General features: G+C 35.8%; 1 protein-coding gene and 1 pseudogene across 5 annotated transcripts; one reads left to right on the forward strand and one right to left on the reverse strand.

Annotated features, from left to right (window-relative positions):
• Positions 1-559: 559 nt before the first annotated feature.
• On the reverse strand, positions 560-6,375 carry LOC138331887 (zinc finger protein 83-like). Of its 5 annotated transcripts, none has more exons than XM_069279741.1 (2): positions 6,316-6,375; positions 560-3,746 (listed from the first exon to the last, which is right to left on the reverse strand). In XM_069279741.1, the coding sequence occupies exon 2, from the start codon at positions 3,070-3,072 to the stop codon at positions 1,843-1,845; it is 1,230 nt and encodes a 409-aa protein (XP_069135842.1). In that variant the 5' UTR covers positions 3,073-3,746; positions 6,316-6,375; the 3' UTR covers positions 560-1,842. The 5 variants fall into 5 exon arrangements, with proteins under 5 accessions (XP_069135842.1, XP_069135845.1, XP_069135840.1 ...); XM_069279744.1 differs by having other exon boundaries at positions 6,281-6,330; XM_069279739.1 differs by having other exon boundaries at positions 6,191-6,327.
• Positions 6,376-8,666: 2,291 nt separating this feature from the next.
• LOC138331888 (solute carrier family 15 member 4-like) overlaps positions 8,667-22,393 on the forward strand; it is a 51,622-nt pseudogene continuing 37,895 nt past the window's right edge.

The following is a 22,393-nucleotide window of genomic DNA, read 5'->3' on the forward strand; positions in this document are numbered from 1 at the left end:
ATTGATCATTAATCATTTGTATTTACTCTTTGTTTTAATTGATAAACAATTTTAAAAGGAATTTCATATTATTACAGAAAACATCGTATTTATATAATTATGTAACACTGGGTATACTCACCTCATTTTGTGACTGTTTTTATAGTGAATCAATTAACTTATGTACCCGCTGCAACAATCTCATTCCATATCATCGGGTATTATAAATATCCTTAGATTTAGCAACAAAAAACGCAAATTCTGACGTATGAGCTTACAATGATCAAGTTAAAGCAAGAAAATAATTTTCATTATTAAAGATGCTCCACCGCCGACAGAGCATAAATGATATTCATCACTTGAACAATAATTGGTATTTTATAGTATATTATATGTCTATTAACAGAAAATTAATTTATTTTTTTGCATGCGCAATCAGTACTTAATTTAGTATTTTTTCTTGAATTTTTTGTAATTTTAACTTGAAGTAAAATTAGAAGCTCAAACTTTTCAAAGGTGGTAATGGTGTAAAGTAAGTAACTTTTGTTACTGAAGAAAAAAACTAAATCGTCTGCTCCTGTTTTTGATAGTGAAAATATACCATTTGTCAGCGGTGGAGTATCTTTAACAAAAGTGAATTTGAACTTTGAACTTCAAAATGACTTTGGAGGTTGCATGCCAATCTGTAACATTAAACTATCCGTGTTATTTTGAGTTTTTAATTTCATAGGAATATGTTAACGTTGGGTAACGCGTAGCAAACAAAATATTGTTTCTTGACACTAGCTTCATATGAATCATTCAACACTAGTAATATCAAAAGCTCTTCTTATATTGTGAGTATGAAAATCATGGCGCCACGTAAAACTTAATTACATTCATTTGGTAAAAAGTAACCGAGATGAAGAAAAAATTTAAGTTGTATTTCAAAAACAAAAATTATAATAATTCATGATCAATGTATATGAAGATATAGTCAAATAATATATATATTATATACCTCTCCTTTGTGAGTCAATTTCATACCACAACAATATGGAGTTATAACGAAATTGACCAAATACTACAATTTCATTTGAAAATGACAAAATGTATAAGCATATAAAATTGGGATTACATATAACACTCTGTAATTACAGTGTATAAAAATTCAATAGCTGTGTTTGAAAAAAAACCCAATCCCTCTTTATAACATCCAAATATAGAGAAATATGTCCACAAGAAATAAATATTTTAAAAATTTATAAATTATTAATAATGAGTTTAAATGTTATCTGAAAGTATGTACATTGTAATCAAGAATGATTTTCTCTAATAGAGCAGAATATTAACGTGTAAGACAATTACACCCCAACTGATCATGATAACACACACTTAAAATTATAGGTACATGTGTCGACTGTGGTTTGTCAACAAGCATACACCCAGGCAAAACTACAAAAAGATAATTTCAACAGCAGCTGTGGCAATTAACCTTGGCCTGTGTATAATATGCTATCATAATGTCGTTAATATCACTGGATCTTGACCTGTGTTGACCACATGAATTTGTGTAATCTAACGGTTCACTTATATTAAATATTAATGTTCACTTGGGCACTAGGTTATATTTTGGTTACTATAATTGGCAAATGACATTTTTTGGGGGGTAAATGTTTTGGAATAAACTGTACATTTTTTTTGATTTACACAAATTGTCATGCTTTAAATTCCATTTGCAATAAATACATTTGCATTAAAAGCAAAGGGATTGGGACAGTAAGGGAATCAACACACTTTAATATAGGTCGGCATAGTGTCATATAAATATAACATAACATTGTCCTATATTCTTACATCTTCAAAATGTTCAATTTTAAAAATTCATTTCTTCCAGAGATCCACTTTTAAATGGTCTTCCTCGTTACGTTTTTTCGCATGTTTTTTCGTATGCCTCCACAGGTTACCAGCTTGTGTGAACTCCTTTCCACAGACGTCACACCCAAACAGTTTCTCCCCTGTGTGTATTTTGACGTGAACCGTCAGGTTACTATTCCTAGAAAACGTTTTACCACAGATGTCACATTTGAATGGTTTTTCCCCTGTGTGTACTCTGGCATGTCTCAGTAGGTGGCCATTCTGTGAAAACCCCTTCCCACACACCATGCATTTGAATGGATTCTCTCCTGTATGTATTCTGGTATGCTCCAAAAGATGACCGTTCTGAGAAAACCCCTTGTCACAGACTTTACACTTGAATGGTTTCTCACCTGTATGTGTTCGGTCGTGTGCCTTTAGGCTATACCTCTGTGTAAAAGCTCTACCACAGATCTCACACTTAAATGGTTTCTCTTCTTCCTGCCCTCTCTCCTCTAAATGCATTTTGAAATGTTTCGATAGATGATTTCTCTGAGAAAATTCCCTAAAACATATGTCACACTGGAATGGTTTTTCTCCTATGTGTAACCTGGCATGATCTGCCAAAGTCCTATTCAGAGCGAATCCCTTACCACAAACGTCACACTCGAATGGTTTACCTCCTGTATGTTTTCTGACATGTGATATAAGGCTACTGTTGTGAGAAAACCCTTTACCACAGATGTCACACTTATATGGTTCCTCACCTGTGTGTTTCCTGATGTGCTGCAACAGGTAGCTTTCCCGTAAATACTTCCTACCACACAAGTCACACTTGAATGGTTTCTCTTCTTTATGTGAATTACCGTGTTCCAACAGTTGACTTTGTTGAGAAAACTCCTTTGAACCGACATCACAATTCAGTGGGTTTAATACTTGTTCTTCTTCTATATGTGAGTTACCATGTTCAGACATTTGACTTGGTTCAGAAAACTCCTGTGAACCGACATCACACTTCAGTGGGTTTAATGTTTGTTCTTCTTCTATATGCGAGTTACCATGTTCTGACATTTGACTTAAGCTTGGTTCAGAAAACTCCTGTGAACCGACGTCACACTTCAGTGGGTTTAATACTTGTTCTTCTTCTATATGTGAGTTACCATGTTCAGACATTTGACTTGGTTCAGAAAACTCCTGTGAACCAACGTCACACTTCAGTGGGTTTAACACTTGTTGTTTTTCTTCAACATTTTCCATGTTTCAGCAATACAGATGCTCAACTGCATATGAAAGGACTCGTGCATTTATAATAATTCTGAAGAGAATCGAAAAAGTCCATTAAAACATCTTTGCAATTATAGAACTTCTATGAAGTCAACTAGTGTTCACCAATATGAAATCCAAATACCAGCAGAACTGATATGAACAGTGTTTGAAGTTTGTGTTCCAGTTACTTTATCTGGCCATATTTTGTTTTGTTCGTGTGGTATTCACTATCCTTGCTTTTTTAATATTGACAATTTTTAAATAGAGTATAGTGTCTGCTTCTTACAGACTTATTTAATATGGATATATCCTATGTAAATAACATTTTATAGTGATGGCAGATTGTTACCATATCAAGACCTGTATCCCATTTCATGTGGTAGTTAATTTGTCAATTAGCAAAGACGTTTAGAGCGATAAATTTTGACGCGAATCCAGAGTTCTGTACTCGTATAATTTTGAAAGAATCCACAGAATTCTTGTAACATGGTCTTTTAACACTGTATGATTCTTTGGTTTGGATGATGAACAATAACTATACAAATCGTTATATAGTGATCCCTGTCTATGTTCTGTCACCAAATATTTGTTGGCTGTATGATCTTCTTTTTATCAAGTGTCCTGATGTTGCTCTAAAATCAGTTTCATCATATATTCAGAAAGACCTGAAAGAAAATAATGTCAATTAGTGATCTGAGATAAAGTATCCCATTAAGTAACCACATGATTTCGTAAGAATAAATTTGACTTCCAATGACATTTCAAAGGTACCAAATGTAATATTACGAAATAAAGAGACCATGAATTCGAATACAATTTTGATGCATTTAATAAATCCCAGAAAATGAGCAGAAATACGTTAGAATTACATTTCTTACCACAATTAGCGCCCAGTATGCTTAAATATTCTTGTAACAAATGGAAGGGGGCCCTTATTAGTCTAGCGCTTATTAATGACCAAAATGCATGTTGTGGATGAAAAATGTCAATAATATTTCAAATCTTTCTGTACTGGTACTCATGGTACATTAATCTGTTAAGTAAACATGAATATGCATTTTATCCTTTGATACGCATTATCTGTATCATGTCTAACTCTTGATTCACATGTAAAAGACTTGCAATGCAAGTCCATGTAATATGGGATACAATACTGAGTTAGAAAGCATCTCATGTTGTTAAACATTGTTAAATCCATGGGATGGGGACATTTACACAACTTCAACTCTTCTCAAGAAAAAAGGAAGGGCGGTTATAGGGGGAGGGGTGCTAATTATGGCGAATATGGTATATTGTTTCCTTGTTAAGAAAATGTTAAATTATAATGTCTTCAATTACAATGGCAACTCATTGCTAAGAAATAATTTGCAACCACAGTCCAATGCAAAAAACATACCCTCAGTAATGGATTGAACATGTATATATAGAGTGGATTGTAAAAGATCTGTTGAGATAATTTTTGACTAAAAATATCAGGTCATATGAATCCGATCGGGTTATTCTAGCAGTAGTTATTATGTAGGCTATAGAGCCTTTATATTATAATCAGGCTGGGGAAAACCACCAACTTGCTATTATATGCAAACTAGAGTATTATGTACCTCAATTGGAGTATAGATTTGTTGCTAAAAATAGAGGAAATAGCTTTAAAATTAACTTTTCCAAGCTATTTCCACAAATCGCATTTTTTAAAGATGCTCCACCGCTGACAGAGCATAAATGATATTCATCATTTGAACAATAATTGGTGTTTAGTCAAATTAACACAAAACATAATATAGAATAATTTATTTTGCCTTTTGTGCATGAGCCATCAATACTTCATTCCATATATAGGATATCGTGCTAAGGAATTTTTTCGGGATGCAATTAATTATTTTTTATATTTTTAACTTAAAATAATATTAGAAGCTCAAACTTTTTAATGGTGGTAATGGTGTAAAGTAAGTAACTTTTGTAACTGAAGAAAAATACCAAATTGTCTGCTCCTATTTTTGATAGTGAAAAAATACCATTTGTCAGCGGTGGAGCATCTGTAACTATGAAACACAAGACTAATGCAAAAAATAGATTTATTTCCATGTCGGAAAGTATTGAAAATTGATGCAATACTTTGAGAAAAATTGCCTCAAGATCCTATGTAACAAACACTTCTACTGCACAAATTTCAGTAAATTGCACTTTAGCTTGGCATATATCAATGCGATTTTTTATTAAGTATAGCAAATTTTGAAAATTCAGCAATTTAAGTTACTTTTAACTCCAATTGAGGTATAATACTCAAATTTGCGTATAATACGCAAATTGGTGGTTTTCCCTGACCTGATAATAATTAATAAAAACATGCACACACAAAAAAACGCGGTGACAGGAATGGTTATTTCATAATGATTTCAGGAGTTGTAACGAATACCGTGGAATAGCGTGTACAGTTCTTCTTGCTAGCAGAAACATAAATCTGTGACTGTGGGACGAACCTTCTTCTTGCTAGCAGAAACATAAATCTGTAACTGTGGGACGAACCGACTTCGCTGCTTTAATGTCCGGGTGCTAATTATATAAGCGACTTCGGGGCGAAACATTTGGATATAGAACACATTACATCAATCCGCATGATATAAGCTAAAGATAACCAACTCGGGCTATATCCTAAAACTCCGACTATTTCTAAACGTAATAAATTCTAATAGTACGCTTAAGTCTGATGGGCTTGTCAGCTTGTGTTTTGGACATAATCAGGTCGGGGAGAAGTCCTGATTTGGCTATAATAGCCAAATACGGCTATAATAGCCAAATATAGCTATATAAACAGTGGCAAACACATGGAATCTGCCGAAAAATGTATTTAAAGCAAAAAGCGACCTTGTTATCGTTCAACTTAGGACAAGGATAACGTACATAGCGCCAAAAAACTCTCGCTTTTTGCAACATATACCTCTTCTTGAAGAATCAATGCGTTTTGCCACTGTTTATATAGCTATATTTGGCTATTATAGCCGTATTTGGCTATAATAGCCAAATCAGGACTTCTCCCCGACCTGATAATGGTTTCTGTAGGCCTAACTGCATGTACCATTACCTTAAATACCCAATTATACAATACCCATACATCTTATTTTTTGTACTCGAAATCTTGACATCTTCATAGACATATAGGATGCAGTCTTACTATTTGAATAAGAATAATATGTACATGTACGGCAAATTTTACGATGGAAACTTTCGTGCACTTGCCTGACCGTCTTGAACCGGAAGTTGGAGTCGTAATGTAATAATCATGTAAAAAGGTCGAAATAATTCCGGAAAACTTTAGAAGTCTTTTCCCCCCGCTTTCTCCGAAACGGGGGATATTAATTAGGGTTTGTCCGTCTGTCTGTAACACTTCGTTTCCTTGCAATAACTGTAACAAATGTGAACCGATTTTCTTCAAACTTAGTGTACATGAGGCACAGGGGCCCGTAACTACTGTTTATATTATAATATATATTTTCTGTCACTGGGTACGTTATATCCCAATACAAGGGAAGGCACTCGTATTGGGATATAACGTACCCAGTGACAGAAAAATATATATTATAATATAAACAGTAGTTACGGGCCCCTGTGCATGAGGTGACCGCCTTTGTATCCCTACAGCCCAATAGTCCGAAGGCCCGTTAGTCCGAAGGCCCAATAGTTCGAAAACCGATAATATAACTGGAATTTATATGCAAACATTTAATGAAAGAGTCATTTTCTGCCACTCCCGTACAATAACTGTGATAAATATTAAAGGCACACTACCTTTCCAAAGCGGCATTTATTTTTTAAAATGGGAATGTAAAACGAGATCGATAATTTTGTAGAGTCGCAAATGTTATTAACTTACTGTTAATACTACACTTATCATCATCTTCTGAACTTTTTTATAAGATAAATAAAATGTTAATTTTCATAACGCGGGTCGTCTTATGTTTCCTGCCGTCGTCCTAAAACCGCCCGATAGTTGACTATCAATATAACGCACCAGACGGCAAAACAGCGGAATGAATCTCCAGTTATCATATATTAAGCAGGAAATCTTGCATATGTTTGGTGTTTTTACCTCATCTTAGGTCATCGATATGCATTTTCTTATGTTATTAATGTTTTTAAGATACCTTTAAATTTTGCTCCGAAAAGATATTGGGCCTTTAACCCATTTTCTTCAAATTTATTAACAAAGTAGTTCTACAATTTTTTAAGGGCTCGGTCAAGTTCGATCGCCACTTGCGACGGACCTTATTTAGCAGAGTTATGGCCCTTTGATTTTAATGAAAAAGAAAGTCATTTTCTGCCATTTTCCTGCAATAACTCTAAAAAATATTAACAGATTTTCTTCAAACTTGGTAACAAGGTCAAATGCCTTCAGGGCATAGCCAAGTTCTATTGCCACTTTTAGCCGACATTATATATGTATGTAGTGGAGTTAACGTTATGGCCCTTTGATGAACTAAAAACGGTCATTTTCTGCCATTCCCTGTGCTATAATTGTAACAAATGTAAACAGATTTCTTTAAAAGTTAGAATCGAAGTTAAATAGCGCGGTAGTTGAATACTACTGCGCAGACGACAAAACAGCGAAACGAATCTGCACAGCTCAGCCATATTTTGGTGTTGTTTAATATGTATTTTCTTATGTCATTAATGTTTTTAAGAAACCTATAAAATTTGCTCCGGAAAGGTAGTGGGCCTTTAAGAGCTCAGCCAAGTTTAATAGTCACTTTCAGCGGACATTATTTAACACAGATTATGCCCCCTTCATTTAGTAAAAATTTCATTTTCTTTCTTCAATCAGTTTCCTTTACCCCATAATACATGTTTTATCATAAAATAACTAATAAAACATCTTACTTCCGAATAAGACTTCAGTTTATTTTTTCATGTTTCAACCAAGGTTAAACCTAACCTCAATAATGTTTACCTACAATACATGTACATGTATGTCAGACTGAAAGCGGGGGATGGAAATTCCACGCTTGTTTTATACAATCTGTGTAAAATTATTGGTTCAATATGTATGAAATGAGTCAACCAATTGCATCTACTAATTTTTCAAAGTTTTATTGTGCTACACGTTTAAGCTGTATGCTAATTAATGGATACAGTACAGCAGTATGAGATTCAACACATTTCGGTGACCTGCGCAGTACTTCAAAGTCCAACTCCAATCTCAAGAGGAACATTCAGATTTAGGTTTACGTCCATGTAAGGATGAATTGAAGTGTTACTTACACTGTATGTAGTATACAGTTCAATCAGAGCCGTTTTCGATTATGCGGTTTGACTGGTTGGACTTACTGAAGTCAGAGATTTAATATAATAAAATATATATATTTAAATCTCTGCTGAAGTACATGTACAAATAGTACATGTACATTTGTACATGTAATCTCTGGTTTAAAGACGGACCTGGTGATTTTATATTGTTTTCAGACGAGCCTTGACAAAGCCCTCACAGGATTTATTCTCGAAATAATGACTTTTACAAAAGAAAACAGCACAGTATTGTATAAAAGGGTATCACGAGATGGTCACGTGATATATCAGAATCATGTGATAACTACTTCAATTCAAGATGGCGGATATGTTTGGTTTGCGACAACAACAGACATCGCTAGATAAACATCAATTTGTGTAGAGATATGAACTTGCGGTCGATAACATCGCTGTCATGTTGATACATATATTGTTTTATGTACGAGAGGAGAATGACTCCATATAGATGTAGTACATAAGGTGTTCAATGTCTATAAATAACTGACGGAGTGAAAACGAAACTAGAGAAACGTACATACATGTACGTACAGCTGTAAAAATATGGAAGAACGACGCAGACTTTTACAACGGACTCCAGTTCCAACGTCTCCAAGTTCTCCTGGGAATGACTCGAGTGAATGGCAGTCTAAACTTGGGAGGGGAACAATATTGTTGACAGTGGTTTTGGAGAGATTTGTGTTCTATGGTTTAACAGGGAACCTCGTTTTGTACTTTAACTTAATGCCTTACCAATGGACGTCATATAACGCGCTGTTAGCGTCATATTTTTTCTTTGGAATCTCATTCCTGACTTCTTTTGTTGGTGGTTTCCTTGGCGACGCTGTGCTGGGCCGCTTTAAGACACTGGTTCTATCTTTTGTTATTTACTGCATTGGATATAGTTTCCTCCCAGTTCTGTCCTTTACAGAGTACAAACACAGACAGGACAATCAAACATCAGCATTGTCCTCTGTATGCTGGCCACATACTGCCAAAGACAATAACAAAGATGACATGACTGAAGCTTTTAACGAACCATGCTCCCTTACAGCGTACCTGGTGTTATTTGTTGTTGCTGTGGGTACAGGGATATTCCGTGCTAACATGCCCCCATTTGGAGGAGATCAGACTCAGGTTTGTATTTCATTAAGTGTCATTTAAACTATAAACTTTATTTAGTTTACACTGATTGTAAAACAATATATGCAACTGCAATACAATCACTTTTAATGGCCTAGATGTAAATCTCATCAAATTGGCCATCAGATACCTTGAACATGTATATACGTTGTAACCCCTTGTCAGTTGTTTTCTCCGTACCGTATTGATCAACTTTCCTCTCAAACCTGGCATGACCTTGTCATTAGAACATTAACCAATTAATCCAAGATGTAAACACACATGGGATGTTTTTAGTGTAATGAAACTGGAGTGCCTGGAGAAAACTCACATGATCAGCAGGTGCACAAGACCCCAGACGTTTTCAAGTCCATGCCAGGGATCAAACCCATACTGGCTATATATGAAAGGCAACTGGCTTAATAAGTGCACAATATCATTATTCAAGTGTCATTTATTTTGTACATATATTTCATAAACTTTACTTCTCAATTAGATATCAATGAAGAAATTCCTTGACTAATTGTCAAACTTATTGACCTTGTCCTATATGTTTTAAACAAAACCCCAAACAGTTATTCATTGAATACCCTTATATCTCAAACAGAATAGATCCAATTTCCTTCAAGTTTCATAGTACAGTATTTATACCATTTATAGATCAAACAGGTGTTGTGCCCTTTATATTTGGTGATCTATATAGGCTATTGCAAATGTAATGTGCATTTTTATCTGTTAATTGTTATCCATTACGGTTGAAAATTACTTAAAAACTTAAAAATACAGTAAAACAAACTGTTTAAATGTCATTGACATGCATAGTTTGTCATAATTTGACATTATAGTTTTTGATTGCCGATGACCAACCTCTGACTCTGATGACTCAAATACAAAATGTACCTTGTATTCCTTGAACTATGAGCTGAGTCCCCTGCAGTTTGAGTTATCTCCATTCAAAACGTACAAGTTCACAAATTAACAATACATTGAAGAAATTGAATTTATCTTTAATTTCTAAAATAAAGCCTTTCCCAGGCTCTTCCTCTGTCATAACTAACCAATACCAGGAGGTGTATAGATAACTGACATCAGACCTTTTGTTTTCCTTCCAGATGAGCCGAGGTGAAGGTCAGACAACTTTCTTCAACTGGTATTACTGGTCGGTGAACATCGGTTCCCTCCTAGCTTTATCAGTTATCACATGGGTCCAGCAGACTCACTCCTTCTTCATGGGTTATCTCACCACTACTATCTGCCTGGGTTTGGCCTTCCTTGTGTTCCTCACAGGTTTGTACTTCAGTTTATCTGTGAGGTCAGTCTTCGGTAACCATTGGTCAGTTAGTACTTCAGTTTATCTGTGAGGTCAGTCTTCGGTAACCATTGGTCAGTTAGTACTTCAGTTTATGTGTAAGGTCAGTCTTCGGTAACCATTGGTCAGTTAGTACTTCAGTTTATGTGTGAGGTCAGTCTTCGGTTACCATTGGTAACCAGTTGAGTACTTCAGTTTATCTGTGAGGTCAGTCTTCGGTAACCATTGGTCAGTTAGTACTTCAGTTTATCTGTGAGGTCAGTCTTCGGTAACCATTGGTCAGTTAGTACTTCAGTTTATCTGTGAGGTCAGTCTTCGGTAACCATTGGTCAGTTAGTACTTCAGTTTATCTGTGAGGTCAGTCTTCGGTAACCATTGGTCAGTTAGTACTTCAGTCAGTCTTCGGTAACCATTGGTCAGTTAGTACTGGTCAGTTTAGTACTCTTCTTGGTTAAGGTCAGTCTTCGGTAAGTCAGTTTTAGTACTTCTCTCAGTTTATGTGTAAGGTCAGCTTCGGTAACATTGGTCAGTTAGTACTTCATTTATGGTCAGTCGTTTACCATTGGTCAGTTAGTCGGACATCTTTACCATTGGTCAGTTAGTACTTCAGTTTATGTGTAAGGTCAGTCTTCGGTAACCATTGGTCAGTTAGTACTTCAGTTTATCTGTGAGGTCAGTCTTCGGTAACCATTGGTCAGTTAGTACTTCAGTTTATGTGTGAGGTCAGTCTTCGGTTACCATTGGTCAGTTAGTACTTCAGTTTATGTGTGAGGTCAGTCTTCGGTACCATTGGTCAGTTAGTACTTCAGTTTATCTGTGAGGTCAGTCTTCGGTAACATTGGTCAGTTGTTTATGTTACTGTGGGTCAGTCTTCGGTCATGTCAGTTAGTACTTCAGTTTATCTGTGAGGTCAGTCTTCGGTAACCATTGCTCAGTTAGTACTTCAGTTTATCTGTAAGATCAGTCTTCGGTAACCATTGGTCAGTTAGTACTTCAGTTTATGTGTAAGGTCAGTCTTCGGTAACCATTGGTCAGTTAGTACTTCAGTTTATGTGTAAGGTCAGTCTTCGGTAACCATTGGTCAGTTAGTACTTCAGTTTATGTGTAAGGTCAGTCTTCGGTAACCATTGGTCAGTTAGTACTTCAGTTTATCTGTGAGGTCAGTCTTCGGTAACATTGGTCAGTTAGTACTTCAGTGTTTATCTGTGAGGTCAGTCTTCGGTAACCATTGGTCAGTTAGTACTTCAGTTTATGTGTAAGGTCAGTCTTCGGTTACCATTGGTCAGTTAGTTTAGTTTATCTGTGAGGTCAGTCTTCGGTTACCATTGGTCAGTTAGTACTTCAGTTTATCTGTGAGGTCAGTCTTCGGTAACCATTGGTCAGTTAGTACTTCAGTTTATCTGTGAGGTCAGTCTTCGGTAACCATTGGTCAGTTAGTACTTCAGTTTATCTGTGAGGTCAGTCTTCGGTAACCATTGGTCAGTTAGTACTTCAGTTTATCTGTGTAAGGTCAGTCTTCGGTAACCATTGGTCAGTTAGTACTTCAGTTTATCTGTGAGGTCAGTCTTCGGTAACCATTGGTCAGTTAGTACTTCAGTTTATCTGTGAGGTCAGTCTTCGGTAACCATTGGTCAGTTAGTACTTCAGTTTATGTGTAAGTCAGTCTTCGGTACCATTGGTCAGTTAGTACTTCAGTGTCAGTCTTCGGTAACCATTGGTCAGTTAGTACTTCAGTTTATCTGTGAGGTCAGTCTTCGGTACCATTGGTCATTAGTTCAGTTTATCTGTGAGGTCAGTCTTCGGTAACCATTGGTCAGTTAGTACTTCAGTTTATCTGTGAGGTCAGTCTTCGGTAACCATTGGTCAGTTAGTACTTCAGTTTATCTGTGAGAGAGGTCAGTCTTCGGTAACCATTGGTCAGTTAGTACTTCAGTTTATCTGTGAGGTCAGTCTTCGGTAACCATTGGTCAGTTAGTACTTCAGTTTATCTGTGAGGTCAGTCTTCGGTCCCCATTGGTCAGTTAGTACTTCAGTTTATCTGTGAGGTCAGTCTTCGGTAACCATTGGTCAGTTAGTACTTCAGTTTATCTGTGAGGTCAGTCTTCGGTAACCATTGGTCAGTTAGTACTTCAGTTTATCTGTGAGGTCAGTCTTCGGTAACCATTGGTCAGTTAGTACTTCAGTTTATCTGTGAGGTCAGTCTTTGGTAACCATTGGTCAGTTAGTACTTCAGTTTATGTGTGAGGTCAGTCTTCGGTCACCATTGGTCAGTTAGTACTTCAGTTTATGTGTAAGGTCAGTCTTCGGTAACCATTGGTCAGTTAGTACTTCAGTTTATCTGTGAGGTCAGTCTTCGGTAACCATTGGTCAGTTAGTACTTCAGTTTATCTGTGAGGTCAGTCTTCGGTAACCATTGGTCAGTTAGTACTTCAGTTTATGTGTAAGGTCAGTCTTCTCAAATCTGAGTTAATTGTTGGTCAGTTAATACTTAGTTATTCTGTAAGATCAGTCTTCTTGAATCTTAGGTCACCGTTGGTCTGTTATAGCTTCAGTTTATATGTACGGTCAGTGTTTCTGAATCTTAGATCAAGCTTTCAGAAATCTTGGCTTCAGTCCTCCATGGATCTTGGCCATGGTTTAGCATCATCAGTCCTAGTGAGTCGAGAGATAATGGACCAGCTGTAATAGTTAAAATATCATGGCTGTAATTGCTTAGTGGTTAAAGGTGATATAATACATGTACATTACCATAATTTTTCACCACTACGTTCGGAACACATGGGAGTCAGTACTTAAAGTATGCTGGTTTCTTTTACTCCAGATATTCCGGCATTCCTCTATCTTCTAAACCAGCTGGCATTTTCCTAAATGAACCTGGATGTTGATATGATATAAAACAAAATAAATGTCCAGGTTTTCCTACATGTATAAAGATTTTAAGAAAATGTAGCAGCTAGCTGGACCGGTATTCAAACCCATGACCTCCAAACACTAGCCAGATGCTCTATTGAATGAGTATAACCTTTAGCTTGTTACCGATGATTTACCTAGTCCAATCCCCAAAATATATACTATTAAAAAAATCATAGGATTGCTGTAAGAAAAAATTATCATTAGATTATTGATATTGCTAATTTCAGGTTCGTGTTCCTACACCAATCGGCCCAAAGTACGCACTGTTATCCAGAATGTCTGTAGTATTGTCAAGGAAGCTGCTCATAGGTGGCACCACCGGAATTCGGAAAGCAGACCGAGGCCATACAGTAATAGCACCATAGAGTAGGTAAAATTACTCACTGATGAGTAAATATCTTGGACTTTTGATTTTTATTGAAAAAACATTTGAAGTGAACTATTGAACGAGTACATCAAGAAAATAAACATAATTATTAAAATATATGAATAAAAACTAAAATAACTGTAATTTTTCTTATTTGTTGATGATTTTTCGCCCTGGCGGAAGTTGTCTTTTTGTCTCAGTGAATCAATTATAACCATTATAACCTGATAATTGTAACCATTTCCGATTATATCTGTTATAACAGATGTCCAATGCATTCGGTTAGATTACGTTCTGTGACATTCCAAATTTTTTTACTTTCACATTTGCTTTTGTTTTGGTTTTATTTTATCATTGATAATTTTGTAAAGGTCCTCAATGGATGAGCAATCTGAGCAGACGGACAGCATAGAAATGAATCCTGACAATATGCCAACGTGTTGCCTAGACTACGCCAAGTTTCAATATGGTGGCAGTTTCAACAATTCACAGGTGGAGGATGTCAAGAAACTCGGAAAGATCATCTGTGTCTTTCTAGCGTTTGTACCCTACTGGATGGTTTATTTCCAGGTGAGTGTCATGTACATGATCTATGTCATTTAAATGTTTGTGGTAATGAATGGATGCAAAATTTGTTTGAATGATTAAAACAGCAAGTAATAAAAGATTTATTGCACACGCTGTAATGCCTAAAATGGATGAAGCATAAAATTTGTATTGGTTTTGTTGTCTTTATGGTGGCAATTAGTCTCACTTGATGTAAATTATTGAAATTAACATGAGTAATATAAAAAAAATTGTACATACAATCTAATTAAAAATAGACTTGCAATTCTGCTCCACTACCATACTCCATATTACACTCCAATACAAGATCCAACAACACCTTGTCCACGGTCACCTCACCATGACCCCTATCATTAGCCAATCAGCGTGTCACCTTTTAAGTCTTCGGTGTGGTTGGTTCTCTAGGAAGAATAAACGAATACTAGCTTTATATGATATGTCCTGAAATGTTCTGATTCCAGGCCAAGGGATCATGCAGAGGTGACCCCGAACGGGGAATGGTTAGATCTTGTATTGGAGTGTAACGTAAAACATTGTAGTGGAGCAAAATTACATGTCTTATTTTAATAAGATTGTACATGTATTATATATAAATATATGTATAAATATATAAGATTATTCTTGTTTTAATCATAAAGGAAAAAATCATATTTCACATCATTTTTAGCTCATTTTAGCCATTTTTGGCTTAAAGGGCTAGTGAGCTTATATCATGTCGCGGCGTCCGTCGTCCGTCAGTCCGTCTGTCCGTCCGTCAACATTTCCTTGAATTCGCTACTAGTCATAGAGTTCTTCATGGATTCTGACCAAATTTGGTCAGAAACATCCTTTGGGGAAGGGGAATAAAGGTTGTATAAATTTTGTCTCTGACCCCCCCCCCCCCCCCCTAGGGCAGGGAGGGGTGGGACCCAATAGAGGTAAATGAAGGTAAATCATTTAAATCGAATCGCTACTAGTCCTAGAGGTCAGCATGGATTGTAACCAAATTTGGCCAGAAACATTCTTGGGGGAAGGGGAACAGAGCTCTGAACCCCCGGGGCAGGAGGGGGTGGGGCCCAATAGGGGAAATAGAGGTATTTCTTTAAATCGCTACTTGTCTTAGAGGTCTGCATTGATTGTAAACAAATTTGGCCAGAAACATCCTTGGGGAAGGGGAATAGTGTTTGAATAAATTTTGGCTCTGACCCCACGGGAGCAGGAGTGGTGGGGCCCAATAGGGGAAATAGAGGTAAATCTTTAAATCGCTACTAGTCCTAGAGTTTCTGAATGGATTTGTAACCAAATTTGGCCAGAATCATCTCTTAGTAAAGGAGAACAGAGTTGATAAATTTTGGCTATGACCCCCCCGGGAGCAGGAGTGGCGGGGCTCAATAGGGGGAATAGAGGTAAATCCTTTAAAATCACTACTTACTTTTAGAGTAATGAATGGATTGTAACCAAATTTGGTCAGAAACATCCCTTAGTAAAGGGGAACAGAATTTGTATAAATTTTGGCTCTAGCCTCCCCGATGGCAGGAGTGGCGGGGATCAATAGGGGAAATAGAAATAAAATCCTTTAAAATCACTACTTTTACAAGAGTTAAAAATGGATTGTAACAATGAACCTGTATTCAGAACATGAATCTGGCATTGCAAAGCAGGTGAGCGATATAGGCCCTCTGGGCCTCTTGTCACCATTTGAAATGGAGTTTAGTTTATGCAGACAACATTTGAAATGGAGTTTAGTTTATGAAGATAAGATTAGACATTCAGAATTGTATTTGTAGATGCAAACAACCTTCCTCCTCCAAGGGCTGCACATGAAACTGAATATTACCTTTGACCCTATCATCAATAAAGAAGAATTCTGTGCTGCCAATGCAACTACCCATGTAGAAAATGTATACACTTCATCCAAGGAAGGCAAATTTCAGGTAATTTAAGTGCCATACTTTTGAATTAAAGTTAGACTTGTAATTCTGCTCCATTACCATACTCCACCTTACCCTCTGATTGATACAAGGTCTAACAACATCCTGTTAAGGGTCACCTCAGCATGACCACTATGGTTAGCTAATCAGCCTACTAAATCTTCTATGTAGTTGATTCTCTTGAAGTATAAACAGTTAATAGTACATCCCGAAATGTTCCAATTCTAGGCCAGGGGTCATACTGAGGTGACCCTGAATGGGGAGTTGTTAGATCTTGTATTAATCAGAGCATAACATGGAGTATGGCAGTGGAGTGTTTAACTGATTTAGGAAATATTTCTGCCAAATGCAGGTGTTGAATTTTCCCCTTAATTCATATTAACAATTTAGCATTTTCAAATTGTATTATAAACCTGTCATAGTGACAAGTACCTCTGTATAATGATCATCTGCTAATAGGACAACTTTTGCATGAACCCATTGTTTCTTGGTCCATTGTCTTTATAGACATTGTCTTTATAGACTGATTTGACTTTACTTAAAGAGACAATTCACTCGGGCTAATTCTTTTACATAACCAAGAAGCAAAATATGACATAAATGTATTGTTCTACATTTCTTATGAAACATATAACATAAAATATTGACAAATGCCACGCCATTGTTAAGTATTTTAATTGACACCGTTGTAATAACAAATTGTTGATCAATACGATTAAGCAGTTACAATATGTATGCTGTACCTATACTCGAGTCAAAGTCAAGCACGGTAAACAAATGCACTACGTAACCACTGAGGAGGTAATAAGATCATTTTTAGGCAAGACAATTCACCAATAAGGTAAACACACTACTGTCAGAGCGATTTGAGCAGTTCTATACAAAGGTTGCATTACTCTTCCAGCAAGGGACAGGGTTCGGCATACAAGATGTTCGACTACATGGTGTAATGGCGGACAGCGAGCAAGTTTGAACAATTTCACAAGCATTTCACCACCATGGGCTTTTCTGGCATATCACATTAAAACCGACTGATCTTATTTCCATTATAACTGTGTTTTTTCCGATACATGTACAAAAAACATTTTAATGTTCTCATAGACTGAATATTCCCTTTAATGTAAAAGGTTATGCAAAAAAAACATGGTGAGATGTATTTCGTGATAATATTGAATAAATACATTGGTAGTTCTGCTGGATAGAATGTTGATATTTACAGTACATAGTAGTGGGCTGCCTGGTTTTCTATTTGTGACCTAAATATTGATATTTACAGGGTAGTCCGCTGTTGTTTTTCTATTCATGGATATTTTACTAGTTGCTGCCTGGTTTTCTATCCAAATATTGATATTTACAGGGTACATGTAGTTGCTGCCTGGTTTTAAATGTATTCTGATCCTAATATTGATATTTACAGGTAGTTGCTGCCTGGTTTTCTATTACAGGTACATGTAGGTTGCTGCCTATTCGAGTGACCCAAATATTGATATTTACAGGGTAGTTGCTGCCTGGTTTTCTATTCCAAATATTTGATCCAATATATTGAATATTTACAGGTACATGTAGTCACTGCTTGTTTTTCTATTCCTATCCAAATTTGATATTTACAGGTAACATGTAGTTGCTGACTATTGGAATATATTACAGGTATATGAGTTGCCTGGTTTTCTATTCTGATCCAAATATTGATATTTATAGGTACATGTAGTTGCTGCCTGGTTTTCTATTCCTGATCCAAATATTGATATTTACAGGTAGTCGCTGCCTGGTTTTCTAATCCTGATCCAAATATTGATATTTACAGGTACATGTAGCTACTGCCTGGTTTTCTATTCCTGATCCAAATATTGATATTTACAGGTAGTTGCTGCCTGGTTTTCTATTCCTGATCCAAATATTGATATTTACAGGTAGTCGCTGCCTGGTTTTCTATTCCTGATCCAAATATTGATATTTACAGGTAGTTGCTGCCTGGTTTTCTATTTCCTGATCCAAAATATTGATATTTACAGAGTACTAATGTATTCACTTGGTTTTCTATTCGCTGATCCAAATCAGTGATATTTACATGGTACATGTAGTTTGCTGCCTTGATTTTCTATTCGTGATCCAAATATTGATATTTACAGGTACATGTTGTTCTGCCTGGTTTTCTGTTGATCATATACAGGTACATTAGCGTTGCTGCCTGGTATTTCTATTTCTGGATCCAAATATTGATATTTACAGGTACATGTAGTTTGCCTGGTTTTTCTATTCCTGATCCAAATATGATTTTGATATTTTATAGGTAGATGCTGCCTGAGTTATAGCATTCGTGATACTAATATTGTATTTACAGGGCAGCTTTCGGGGTTCTATTCGTGTTTTAGTCTGCTTGTCTATATTTCCATGTTTAAAGTTTTCTGCCTGGTCAAGTTTCTATTTGGCTGGTTTTCTCTATTCATGTCCATAATATTGATTTCACGGTAGTCTCCTGCTCCTGGTTTTAAGTCGTTATCATGTAATAAATTGATTGATATATCGTACATTAGTAGTTGCTGCCTGGTGTTTATTTTTCTATTTATAAGTTGCTGCCTGGTATCGTAGATTAAATGATATTTACAGGTACTAAACGTGGATTCGTGATACCAATATTGGGGCATACATAGGTTTTTTTTGGACGTCTGTTAATTATGTACATTTAGTTTCCATGTTTAAATAGTAACTACTTGCAACATCACAACTATTCGTGTTTCCTGAATAGGGCGCCTGGATTTGCTGTGATCTCACAACAGCTCTTGTTTTCTATTTCCTGATCCTAAATATTGATATTTACAGGTCATGTTTGTCGCTGCCTGGTTTTTCTAGTTCGTGATCCAAATATTGATATTTACAGGTAGTTGCTGCCTGGTTTTCCGTTATTTGACATACATTTTTTGTGATTCCTGCTGAGTAACCGTTAGTAGACAAGAGTCTTGTATCCATTGCTGGCACGGCGAGGACACCCCATCACTATGGTTACACGCATCTCCCTTGGAATGTTCTTCGCGTGTTTGGCTGTGTTTGTAGCAGGTGTCGTAGAAAACCAGCGTCTCAAGTCCATCTATCTCTGTGATCATGATGGTCAAGAATTTTGTACAAATTTCACAATCATACAAAATATCGGTGAGTTTATTATTGAATCATATAAATGATCAGTTCACATCATCTGTTTATTGAGTAGAATTAATTGTAGACTTCTTTAATGGCTTTTGATTGGCAAATCTACATGTTATAAGTCTCCTGTCATTGAAAATATAAGGTATTCATTTAACTTACTTTGCTCTTTCAAGTTGACAGAGATTTATATAAATTTGAGTGAAATGTTTTGGGTGACATCATACTTCTGACTATGGCTTGTTATGAGTTGACCAGTCAAAATAAGGTGGAGAGCATTCCACAAGGTTTCATGACCCAAGATTATTGTTCTCTCCAAATGAATACAAATAATATAAAACAACTGATAAAGTTTTTATTGTTGATAAGACAACATATTATTGCCTCTCGTTGTAGTAAATGATAGAGTTTACTGATCATAAATATGTATATCCAGTTTTATTTCTTTCATACCTATGGGTGTAATACTGGTTGGTCTAGGGCAATACACTCATGTCGCCTGTATTGCATGGCTACCCATGCATTAAAACCTCGTGACATCACGGCGCCAACAAAATTTCTATTTCCTCGGTAAAAATTTTAAACATTTTTTTTCACAAACTTGACTGGTTTTACTATAAAGATGCAAGCAACAGAATTTTTGTTGAAAATATCACGTATTTTTTCGTGTATGGAAAGTTTCAGTCGTGCATTTCTTCGAATTTATTTCAAAATGGCGGGATATTATAGTTGTAAAATTGCAATAAAACGTTGAGTTATGAAAGAAAAATACTCTTTCATAGATGGATATGAAGGAGAGATATTCTACTCTCGGGATCACAGAATGTTGCAAAACCCTCGGCAAGCCTTGGGTTTTACTAAATTTTGTGACCCTCGGGTAGAATATTCCTATCCTTCATATCCACATATGAAAGAGTCTTATAATATACCTCTACTTTACTTACAATATATAGGATCTTACATGATTGTTCATTTCATATGAGATTTTATGAAACAAGCCTTGGCGAGCAAAAATTAAAATTTCAAGACGAGTTTCATAAAATATCGTATGAAATGAACACAAATTTAAGATACTTTATATCGCATATCTCAGATACCTACATAACAACGAATTTAACGTCAAACTCTTCATATTTCGAAACATCAAGCAGAAACCAATCATTTTGTCCCCGCTGTCCTCGTAATCCTGACGTCACAATCATTTTTCCTGACATCATTGATTGTTTCTCGTCTGTCAGTTTACAATGGTTTTTCAAAACTAATGAAACTAGTTCCAGGTCATATTACACTAATGACATACGCAAAAATACTGCACGGCCGAAATCAGTGGATATTAGGCAGATTATATGTGATAGATAAAATTTACTTACACACTGGGCAGTTTTACAAGTCACACAGTTGTATATGATAAAATAGATATAAATGACAAAGGTCAAGGTCACTTTGATCAAATGTAAGGTGAATTGACCTGTGAACATTTTCATTGATGTCATTTCCTATAATTAAGATTTTTTAAAATTATTTTTGTTAAAAAGTATTACTGTAAAAATTTTCACTTTCCTTGTATAAATTTACTTTGTCATTTCTCATTCCAGATAATTCATCATACAATGCTGCGGATATGAATATTTTCTGGCAGATTCCTCAATATGCTCTGATTGGTGTCAGCGAAGTTTTTGCCTGTGTTGCAGGTACCCTTTTAATGCCAAGTCTTATTATAATAAAACTGACATTGACATATGTTAATCTCATTTAAAACTTTTTTTATTAGAAAATGTTTACTATTTATTTACAATAAAAGCAATCATATACCATTATAACATGTCAGTGATTTTCTTACTTTATAATTTCAGAGGCCTGTACCTTTTCAATTGGGAAAAAAATTTACATTGAATTTTTCTTGAAATATGTATATTTTAGGGAGTTCTTTTTTATCCCCCGCTTTCTCTGAAACGGGGTATATTAATTTGGGTTTGCCGTCTGTCCGTCCGTCTGTCCTTCTGTCTGTCTGTCCGTCTGTCTGTCACACTTCGTTTCCGTGCAATAACTGTAACAAATGTAAACCGATTTTCTTCAAACTTGGTGACAAGGTGTAATCCCTTAAGGGCTCAGCCAACTTCGAACGCGACTGTCGATGGACCTTATTTAGCGGAGTTATGGCCCTTTGAATTACTAAAAACGTCATTTTCTGCCATTTTTGTGCAATAAGTGTAACAAATGTAAACCAAATTTCTTCTAACTTACTTGCGAGGTTAAATGCTTCAAGGACTCGGCCAAGTTTAATTGTGACTTTCAACGGACCTTATTTAGAGGAATTATGGCCCTTTGCTTAAATAAAAAAAAAAGTCAGTTTCTGCCACTTCTATACAATAACTGTAAATAAATATTAACTCGCATTTTCTTCAAACATTGGTAACAAGGTTTGGATGCCATAAGTGCACTGCCCAGGTTTGATCAACTCTTTCCAGCGGATGTTATTTATCTGAGTTTTATGCTCTTTAAATTACTTCTCACGCTATCATTTTTCTGCAGTTCTGTGTAAATAACTACACACAATGTTAAAACTACTCTATTGTGTAAAACTTGGGTGCCAAGTTCTTATCGAGTACTTTTGGCAGATCTTATCATAGCTGAGGTTATTGCTTCTTTTAATTTATTCAAGTTTCTAAGTCAAGGTTTATGCCACCTCAACATAAATGGTTACCTACAAAA

This window comes from Argopecten irradians, chromosome 9 (assembly GCF_041381155.1).
Source record: "Argopecten irradians isolate NY chromosome 9, Ai_NY, whole genome shotgun sequence".
In the NCBI taxonomy this organism is placed as follows: domain Eukaryota; kingdom Metazoa; phylum Mollusca; class Bivalvia; order Pectinida; family Pectinidae; genus Argopecten; species Argopecten irradians.

Coding starts and splice junctions, on each gene's coding strand:
- LOC138331887 (XM_069279741.1), bottom strand. CDS start 3,072: ATGGAAAATGTTGAAGAAAAACAACAAGTGTTAAACCCACTGAAGTGT.